This window comes from Musca domestica, unplaced genomic scaffold, assembly GCF_030504385.1.
Source record: "Musca domestica strain aabys unplaced genomic scaffold, Musca_domestica.polishedcontigs.V.1.1 68, whole genome shotgun sequence".
Taxonomy (NCBI): domain Eukaryota; kingdom Metazoa; phylum Arthropoda; class Insecta; order Diptera; family Muscidae; genus Musca; species Musca domestica.
Window position 1 is genome coordinate 278777 of NW_026712379.1, and position 10907 is coordinate 289683.

At 35.0% G+C, this 10907-nt stretch overlaps 1 protein-coding gene across 1 annotated transcript; it reads left to right on the forward strand.

Moving 5' to 3' along the window:
- The first annotated feature begins 3840 nt into the window (after window positions 1-3840).
- Window positions 3841-10025, forward strand: LOC131805957 (uncharacterized). Its single transcript, XM_059129769.1, has 6 exons — window positions 3841-3990; window positions 4057-4148; window positions 7620-7908; window positions 7968-8184; window positions 8260-9643; window positions 9722-10025. Exons 1-6 carry the CDS (start codon window positions 3983-3985, stop codon window positions 9850-9852), a joined length of 2121 nt encoding a protein of 706 aa, XP_058985752.1. The 5' UTR covers window positions 3841-3982; the 3' UTR covers window positions 9853-10025.
- Window positions 10026-10907: the final 882 nt, after the last annotated feature.

Below are 10907 nucleotides of genomic sequence, written 5' to 3' on the forward strand. Positions count from 1 at the left end.
ACATACATACAAACGCCAGCAGGCACCCTCTGCACATTATACAATCAATGGCATCACAGTGATACATCCACCATCATTATTATCACACACACTCGCGACTGATGTAAGCTCTTTTGCTTTTCTCCGAAATGCTTTTCTCTCCCAGTGTAGTTTTACACTCTTTCTCGCTCACTCACTTTGTATTTATCTCACCCTGACCCATCAGCAAACTAAACAAACAGTTTGTCTGGCGTATTGTCCGTTTGTGTTTTCTTCTTCTTCAGTTATGGCCATCAAGTGTGTATGAGTGTGTTTGTTGGTTTGTAAGTTTGCAAGTGCGTGTTCAAGATTTCATAGCATATTTTTAGGAGCGACACTTTAATATATCACTTATTTTCTATTTTTGACCATCACAAACTACCAAGCGCATAATTTGCTTCCTTTTTTGTTTGATTCGGATTCTGATTTTTTTTTCTTTTTATTCTCTTGTTTCTTTTGTTCTTCGTCGTCGTCGTATTTTTGTTGTTCGCATTTGTTTCCTTCTCATTCGTAGGAAATCACTTTCACTTTTAGTGTTCGTGGGAACTCGATTTAAATACAAAACGTATTATTTGGTCGTTGTTATGTTGTTTTGTTGTTGTTCTTTTACTAAGTAATTATTTTTACATTGGAAGTATTAAATTTTTGAGAATTTTCACTAACTCGCACACGCACACCTCACCACAAGTAAAGGAAACTATATTTGTTTTATTTCCTCAATTTTTCTTGACTTGTCAAAAATGAAATTTCCTCTTTCGTTTCTTCTGGTTGGTTGTTTTTTTTTTTTCACTTCAACATACAGACGCACACATGCACATACGAACGCTTATACAGATGATGGTACGTTTCTTTGGACGTATGTCCGTATATTATACAATATTGAACTCCTACAAGATTTCACTGTAGTAAGTCAAAAAAGAACGAGCACAAGGACTGAATATGTATTTTTTTCTTTTTGGGTGATTTGCTGTTGGGCTCAACCTGCGTGTGTGTGTGTTTCGTTAATTTCTTTTGGAATTTACATTGGAATTTGCTATTTTTGCATTGCACTTAAATACTTATCACAACTTTTGTAATTCACTGGCAATTGGAGAAGGGAAAATATCATTACATCCAAAAGTTAGCAACACTTTTTTCCACGCGTACACACACACTAACAGCAGCAGCATTTAGCAATTAATAGCAGCAAATCTTTTTTCACCGCAGCGCACCAAAATCGTCAACGACCACAACGCACGAACAGCAGCCACTATACTCATCAGCTCTATCTATTTGACGCTTAGTTTTGCACCATTTGAATTGAATTCAAATGTGGAGCTTTGGTGATTATTTGAAGAGAGCTTTGAAATATTTTTGCTCTCACTCTCTTCTTTTCTCTCGTTATGAAGTATTCACCACACTTACGATGCAAATTGAAAACGTAACGGAATTTATAAATATAATCGGTAAAATCTTACTATAGGCTAAACATTTTTTTATTTTTAAGAAAAGAATGGAAAACCTGTAACAACAATCGATTCGGACGCCCAGGGCCCGTCTATATGATTATTTAAAACACTACGGCATAATTTCCAAGCTAAAGGGTACTAAAATGCATTAAATTATGTGTCATGGTATGCAAAATACCCAATATCCGGGGGCTATACGATATCGTGGGCCTATATAGACAATTCTCTTTCAGGGGTTAAGGTACTCACAGAAAACTTCTTGTATAGAATTTCAGAAAATTCCATTAAAAATGTTGCCAACATCAAACAAATACCGAATATCAGGAGGTACAGCTATGTGGGGATATACGATATCGTGGACCTATATAGGCAATTCTTTTTCAAGGGGTATTGTAGTCACGAAGAACTCCTTGTGTAGAATTTAAGACAATTTCATTTGAAAATATGGTTAAAATCATCAAAATACCGAATATTGGGGGTACAAAAGACTGATCTGTGCCAAATTTTAGGTTCCTATATTCATTTGTTTTGACTCTAGCGTGATTAGAACAGACGGACGGACGGACAGATGGACGGACAGGGCTAAATCGTCTTAGAATTTTACACTGATCAAGAATATATATACTTTGCTGGGTCTAAAATTATCATATCGATAAGTTACAAACGGAATGACGAACTTAATATACCCTCCATACTATGTATGATGGAGGGTATAAAAGAAGGAGAAATAAAAGGTAGAGAAGTGAAAGGATGGATGGAAGTGCGTCGAATAGAGTCGTGAGTTAATTCCGGTGCCTGGAATCGAGTAGCCTTTTTACAAAGGTAGCCTAAATGTTCACTGAGATCATGAACCGAATGTTCCCTCATAACTCTTGATAGAGCAAGGCTGTGGCATAATAGGGGTACAATCGTTTTATCGAAGGTTGGGTTAGGGTCAGAATATAAGGCTATTGTTTTAAAAATGACATTTTGGTTGGTCATCGGATAATATTTTGCGTTTAAGATGGAGCACAATGTTTGTGTGAAATTGGTTAGAATACATATCAGTACGACAGGGGGGCGTAAATATATGGTAAATTTGACTGTTAAACTTTTTCAGGACAGAATGGTATTATTTCAAAAAATGAAAAAAAAAATGGATTGCATCTAAGATTTTTTCCAATATATTATAGTATTGTAGGATAGCACATGGTCGTCCCCGCACGGCTATAACCATTGCTTACTTCTTTTGTAATGTAGGTTGTCTTTAAAAAGGAAAAATATTTATTTCTTGAGTTTTGCCTTGTTAAGGCAAAGATCGTATGTTTACGATTTATTTGTTTAATTCTCTTTCGAGATGAGCTTAATGATCTGCAATTGGCAGTGAAAAGGTAAGCCAGAGAGATACTATCACACACCCACCACCTGCTTTGCGTTAGGCATATTCGGTTAAGATGATGGCTTACAAGGGTCGTTTTTGGAAGGTAATATTTATTTCGCAGTTATTGCGAATTAAACACAATTCAAGTTCGACTAGAAAATTATTTCTCATTTTTGGAGTTGCTTTCTCAAGAAGAAGGCTGAAAGTACGCTCTTTAAGCCCATATATACTTTTACCCCTGTCAACCTTTCTGTCCAATATTTTTCTCATTTTAATGAAATTACTCGTTTAAAAGGATGGGTTTCATGGTTTCTTTTTCTTAATTTAATTGTATTTGTGCATTTGTTTCCAAACAAATGCACAAAGACATAATACCCTGACCACAGTGTGGTGTAGGGTATAAAGATGCAGCGTATTTATTCATTTAATTTGTCTATTTTATATGGATAACAATTTTTAATCAGTATTATTCAACAAAAATATAATATTGAAATATATTTTTCTCCTTAGCCAATTATTAGAACAGGTCATCAGGACTACTGGCAAAAATTTAATAAAAAAATAATTCAAACTTTGTTTATGATTTCAAAAACCAAACAATATTTAAAATCGGAATAAATTTACTTTATTATAATAATAAAAATTTCACTCAGAATGGTGAAAAATTGAATTAGCGAAAATCCTAAAAGTGCCGACTACTGGTACACTTACCCTAACTGCCAAAAATTTTAATAATTCCCCAATCCTTCAAACCTAGTAATGTTTGTTGTTAAACCATGTTCTATTGGAGGCGGCATTAAATTGAGAAAAACAAATACGAAACGCATTGGAGCAACTTGTTCTTTTTTCTCTTCATTTTCTGTAAACTGATAAGGATTTAAACAAAAAATAAAACAAATTTATAGCTTAACTCACCTCTCTCATTCTCATTCGCTGCAAATTCTCTGTTTTTGTTAGTCGATCGTCTTTTGAGAAACTCAATGGATTGCCTTCATTCAGCATTTACAGTTCAGTCAAAGAATTCCATCGCAACAAAACAGACGTCTTGACATCGCCCACAACTTGGTAGCAGTGAAGTACAAAAAAAGAAGAAGAAGAAAAACAACAAATAAAATAACGAATTAAATAATGAATTAAAACTCAAAATACAAAAAATATGGAAAAGTAAATATTATGGACAGTGATTGAATTGTAATTGTCGGGTTGATTAAATGTCTTGTATATTTTTAGAATTTGGAATGAATTGAAATATTTCCTCAAAGCATTGTTGTGCTTTTTGGCCGCCTGCCTTCTAGTGCCGCTCTTACTTATTGTATTTGTGTGTAAGTATGTAATAATGAAAAGCATAAATTTTAATAATGGCATGAAGTATCCTAATATCTTTTAAAACGAGTCTAAAAGCGGTTCATTTCGAACTGGCTAAAAATGTAATTAATTTACTTACGATCAGTATTCGTGCTACCTGGATAAAATATATAATAAAATCCATTAAATATTTGCTTACAATAAGAAGAAATCCATTAGCATGTCATCGATTTCGAATTGTTTCTTCTAATGAATTTGCAATCAATATGGGCCATTCGCATGTTGCACTTCACAATCATTCAATTAACCATTTGCATATATAGCCTGCACTATTGCAGAACTCACAAGTTGGTTCCATCGCCAGATCCGCAGATCGATTGCACATTGCCACACATAAGTTATTTTTAAATGTATTAACACTCAATCAAAGTTCATATCAGTGTCAGACTTTGTAGATTTATTGTTTTTGAAAATCCGCATACCTGCCTGCAATCGAAGCAATGATGTCGTTGATGAGTTGTTAAGACCGAAACAATAACAAAAGTCTATAATTTTGATCTTTGCCCAGCCGTTGTTACTCATAGTGTTAGGGGGTCTGATAAGCCGCCACAATTCGGGGACTTTACGACTTCATGCTATATCTTTATCTACGATAGACGATAGTAGTTGCACCGATACCCCTAATAAAATAATCAATAACAAACCAAAAAACAACAACAAAAAAAAGAAACAAATACAAATCATTTATTTGTCTTTTTGATAATTATTGTATGGAAATTTATTGAACATTTTACGGTAAATTTATTCTAAAATGTCCGTTTCAATTTAAAATTTAATCTTGCCAATGGCCAGATTTATTCGGACAAATATTCGTACATGCGAATAGGATTGCTGTACTCAGGATCCAAATGTTATTTATATACACCTATAACTAAGGACATTTCATTTGCTGAGATCTTGGCACTTATGTGTATCTGTGTTCAACTGGGTATGTACTAACAGAATTGCGGAGTTGAAAAGGTACCCGCAGGAGTTGGTGTGTACATAAGGGAAGTTATTCTTCAAGCAATATTGGACATGTATTGTAACGTAATTCGTATTTAACTCAAACTTGTGTCATGCGACTTTCACCGAACAAAACGAATTTTAGTTTAGAATACAATCAGATAGTACGCTGCACTTTAATTTGCACATAGTTTCACTTTAACTATTTACTAACATAGGTTTACAAGACGCTATTAAAAACTGAATTTGCTGGCTGGCTTCCTACTCAGTCGTATTTTAAAGACCTTATCAATGCCTGGAAATGTCGAGAATCATAACCCGCGCTTTCCAATAAAGATACACATATACACATACACAAACAGAAAAATGCGAGTAAACAACAAAGCAGGTTGTAATTATAAATACGAGTGAGTGTGAGAGAGAGATATTAATGATGTAACAATGAGGTCAATAAATCAAAGACAGATACATGAAAAAGAAATATACATGAAAAAGAAGAAGAAGTAAAGACCAAAATAAATATGGAAAATTTGACAAACAATAGCAGGTGAAATGTAAAAAATTCTATACAGCTCAACAGAAGTTTACTTTACAGTTCCAATTAACAGAAACTTATTAAACTTAGCTTAAATCTACCAGTTATGCTCGAACAAGCACAAAAAAACTGCAACAAAGTCAAAAGCCATAATTTTTGCATTTTTTTTAAATTTATTAAATGAAAGCAAATAATGTCGAAAATAGCATCAAATTTTAGAATAAGTCTAGATTTGGTCGAATTGGTCACTTTTGAGTGATGGTCTTTAAACGGCCAATGAAACCGTCACACGCTGCCCGAATGTTGCTCTACGGTATTTAGCTCATTCCAGGTAAAGCGCTTGCTTGAGGTGATCGATAGTCCAACGGATTGGTATCCGGAGATTTTGGTGGCCATTGCGCGCTGGGTGGCGCGTGCTAAGTCCTGTTTGAATGTCCAAGGTCTGCGGCCAAAATGTTTGCGTGTCCATGGCTTTAATACACCCTCCTGAATATTTTTGCGATTATATTCGGCATTTATTCCGATGCCACGGTCGATTAATACGAGCGGAGAGCGACCATCGGCGACCTCACCATCACCATGGTGTTCTTTCCCCAGCCTAATGTTTCACAACGTAAAATAGTTTAGGCCCTCATAGGACTGTTTTATTGTAATAAACCATAGGAGTGATGATAAGATTACCCATATACAGGGTGAGATGAAAAATAATGCTTACAAATCGCCTCATTTCCTGCGCACAATGGCCACCAAAATCTCCGGATACCAATGGGTCAAAATACCGCAGAGCAACATTCGGGCAGCGTGTGATGGTTTCATTCGCCGTTTGCAGGGCATAATTCGTGCCAAAGGTGACCAATTCGAACAAATCTAAACTTATTCTAAAATTTGATGCTATTTCCGACATTTTTTGCTTTCATTCAATAAATATCATTCCACAAGAATGATATTTGGTACCAGATATCAGCCCAGAAATACCTCTCTCAAATTTTATCGAGATCGAATCAGATTTTAATATCGTTCCCATATATAGATTTGTCCAATATTATGTTTATTGTGTACACGTGGCTAATATCAGCCAAAATGGAGTAAATTAAGATAATTCCGACTGAATTCATCCTAGTAGTATGTACTTCAATTTTGTTGAAAATTGGTTCAGATCTAGCTATAGCTCGCATATATATGTTTTATCCGATTTGGTTTCAAAGTTTCTCACATGCGTTAAATTCACTCCACAAGAATAATATTTGGTACCAGATATCAGATACAGCTCGAAAATACCTCTGCAAAATTTTATCGAGATCAGTTCAGATTTTTATATATCTTCGATACACCGATTCATCCGATTTTCACGGTAATTGTCCACCATATATGTAATATAAGCCCAAATTGGATACATTTTTCATATTCAAACGAATTTCTCCATTTGGTGAAACTCGGTCCGGTATATCTATTGCTCCAATAAATATATTTTAATATAATTCTTATCAAAGTCATACCATGCACTTTAGTATTATTTGGAACTAGAGGTACAAAATGCTCCGTCGTATTTGTTGAAAATCGATTCAGAGTTGTATATAGTTTCATATAGTAGGCCTCGCACGACTCTTGACCTTTCCACAAATGTTCCTTTATGATATCGAAAAAAATGAAAAACTAGTTGATTCTTACAGGTTCTGGGACAGAGCAAATATTTAGGTTGTCCGTATGAAACACTGTGGAAGAAATTACAATTTATGTTCTAAAAATGTTTCCCACAATAAAATAAATATAAATAAAAAAGCTAAAAGCGATATAACTTTTGGAGATTTTTGGTGGCTAAAGGAAAAGTAACACAAAACTGAATTTAAGACAAAATTAAAACTTTTGATCAACGTAATTAAACGAACTCAGCTCCATAGCCATGAAAATGTAATTCATTAAAATAAGTGCATTAATTGCTTCCTTACAGGTGTCCATTACAGCAATGCCTTTGTCTATTATATACTCTCAATAAAATATCCCGAGCTGCAGATATCGAAAACAAAGAAGATTCGCTCGTTCATCGATACACCAAGAAATGCCGGTATTTTTAATTTCTTGCTTCAGATAAAAGGCCCATGCGACTTTGAGGCCATTCGAAAACATTATGATGAAAATCTGACTGGTGCCCGGGAGAAGACTGGTCATTTGAAATTCCCTAAACTACGTCAGAAATTGATGAATTGCTGGGGCCACTATGGATGGGTCAAGGATAATAGGTAGAGTATATTTGAAAATTACCTCACATGACCATTTATTTATTCCGAACAATCTGCAGTTCTTTCAATCTTAACAATCACATCCTACTGAATAAAGCAACATATCGTGGAAGTCCTGTCCATGACGGCAACCTACAGGACTTTGTCAGCACATTGGTTGAAAAGTACATACCATCCGATCTGCCACAGTGGCAGGTGATTGTTATACCGATTGCATCGAATAAATCTGCACTGAATGTTGATGCCACGGATGAAGAGACATCGAATAGTGCTCAGGTAAAATGCTAGTTCCTACCCTCCGTTTATGGGGAAGTCAATTATGGAAGGAGTCAATTTTCTTTTCCATTTTAGGAAGAACAACATTACTATATACTCTTGAAAATTCATCACCTCATCATTGCCGAAGAAGATGATCTGCACATTAGTGAAATGTTAATGTTGCGTGACAACAGCGAGAAACCGATTATCGAAATAGGTGGATACACGCAAAACATTTCCAAAACTAAAAGTCTCTCGTATTTTATTCGAAAGCCCGAACACATTGAGAGACTCCTGAAATATTTAATGCGGGTTGTCGTCAATCAATGGAATAAATTTATATACGAATTTGAATCCCTTGAAACCCCAGATGATACCAGTGGCATACAAATCACCAATATCAGTCAATTGTTGTCGCTTCTGCTGATCGTGGCGGTAAATGTTATGATTAATTACTGGAAGTCTGTCGTAGTTATGAAACGAAAATCGAATCGGTATCAAAAGCATTTGACACCATCTGAGGGAAAAATAAAGGTAATCAGGCGACTCTTGGCAAAGGAAGCAGAACAGCGGCATTTGTCTTGGCCCACGGCAAAGCTTGCCATTCAAAATTCTCTACAACCTTCGAATCTCACCAAAACTTGGGCCACCCTGGTCTGGAAGGCAAATGTCAACAGCGTACTTGCACTGCCGTATCGCATCTTTTGTGAACTGATGGCCATGAGGGATTTAATTATGAAAGGTGAAACTACCTTAAGCACCACATACTCGGGTCGGCTTTCGATATTTTTGCCACTGTTGATCTATGCTCAAATGGAATTTCTTAGAATCTGTTATGAAATCTTCAAAGCTCCTGTCAATATATTCGAGGAATTTGTCCAATATCCCTCCAGAGAAATCAATAAATTGAATAAAATGTCCTATTCTGGACGTAAAATAGCTTCTTTTTCGAAGCCCATTGATGCCCAGCAATTGCGCGAACGTGTTGCCTTCAGCGATGAGGTACGTGAATCGGATTATGTCTTATCCTGTTTGTCGGGTGCCATTCGCGACTATCTGGAATTGTACTCGACCGAGGTGGCTATACCCAAAATGCTGAACACTACTTGTCGCACCATGGCCAAGGGATATTTCACAGACAATTTAGATGACAAATCCGATTACATTGGTGGAGTGGTATTCCTTCCACTGCCTCTCAAGGTACCAGATCGTGAGCATGCTCGTCAAATCCATTCGATTATAGAACAGATTCGACGCAAACAGGTTATGATTTATTTGGCCTCGATGGGGCAAACCAAATATGACATGTTAACCTCCATCTTCCCCAGAGTTCTAACCAAAATATGCATCAATTATTTCTCATCCAATTTCCCCATAACGATCACAGAAATATACGGTGAGAGTTCAGATTTTGAAACAACATGGGGACAAACTGTGGAAGATGTCTTGCTGTTTAGACCACCTCAGTCGAAGACCTGTAAGTAGCTGCCCTCTTAATTAATTTTATCGTCGATTTTCTTTTAAAATATTATTATTGTTTTCCCAATTCTTTTAGGTCTATCTCTAAATGTACATCATTTCGGTGACCGCTATCGTTTGGCAGTGATGGCCGATACTCAATTGGGTCCAGATCATTCCAAGATCGTTCGGGCATTTGAAAATTATATGGAATCGGTGATATTGTAAATTTTATTTATTAACAAAAAATTGATTTTTTTTTGTGTAAACAAATTTTGGCCTTCTCAGAAACACTTGATAGATTAAAAAAGCTTTGATTCACTCCAATGGAATATTGCAAAAAGTATAAAATGCAATACCCATAAAAATTTTCATTTTGATTAACAACGTTAAAGATGTTTACTCAAAAAATTGTGTTTATAAATCAACACCCTAATAAATTGTAATAAATTCAGAAAATAAGTTTAAACGTTTCAGTCGAATAACCGATAGAAGTATACCCTTATTTACAAATATAAATAAGGGAACCCTCTTCAGGAGACGTACCAAAAGATAGGACCCACATGTTACAACTTACCACATTAGATCTAATCTTGATACAAATATTGCAATGAGCGGCGCTTAAAGAGAACTGAGAAATAATTTCGCATTTTATGCCAGTTATGATTTGGTCTGTTCAAGAACTGCAAGAATGCAAAGATTTTTACTACCATAACCGATTTTCCCTTTATGACGTCGAACAAAAAAATTGCAAAACTAGTAGATTTTTGCAGACGCTGGATGTACAAGAAGCATTAGGGACCTATTTTCTATGAACAACCCGTTTAATATTTATTTAAATGGACCAAGTTTTGACTATATTAGTTACACGATTCGTTTTATATATTACTTTCTTTCTTTTCTTTATTAAAATAGTTAATATTTACAATTCATCTTAGTTTCTATAAATCATTGCACAGATGTGGCAAGGCCTTATATCTAAAGCATTATATAATAAAAAATTTAAATAATTCAGTTACATAGTAATAAATCATAAAGTGTCTGAAGGAAAACTATAAGCAAAAACCTTCTATACAAAAATAATATTTACACAAATACATGTATTTTAGTTTTCTAGGTAAATACCTAATATCAGAGGATTTTCAGAAAATAAGCATTTGGCTTTGAATCTACTAATATGTTGCTCAATGCAACATAGAACCGTATTTACACTACTTATAGAGTAAAGCCAATCCGTCGGAAAATCCCAAGGTAGTTTTAATGCCATCTTAAGAATTTTATTC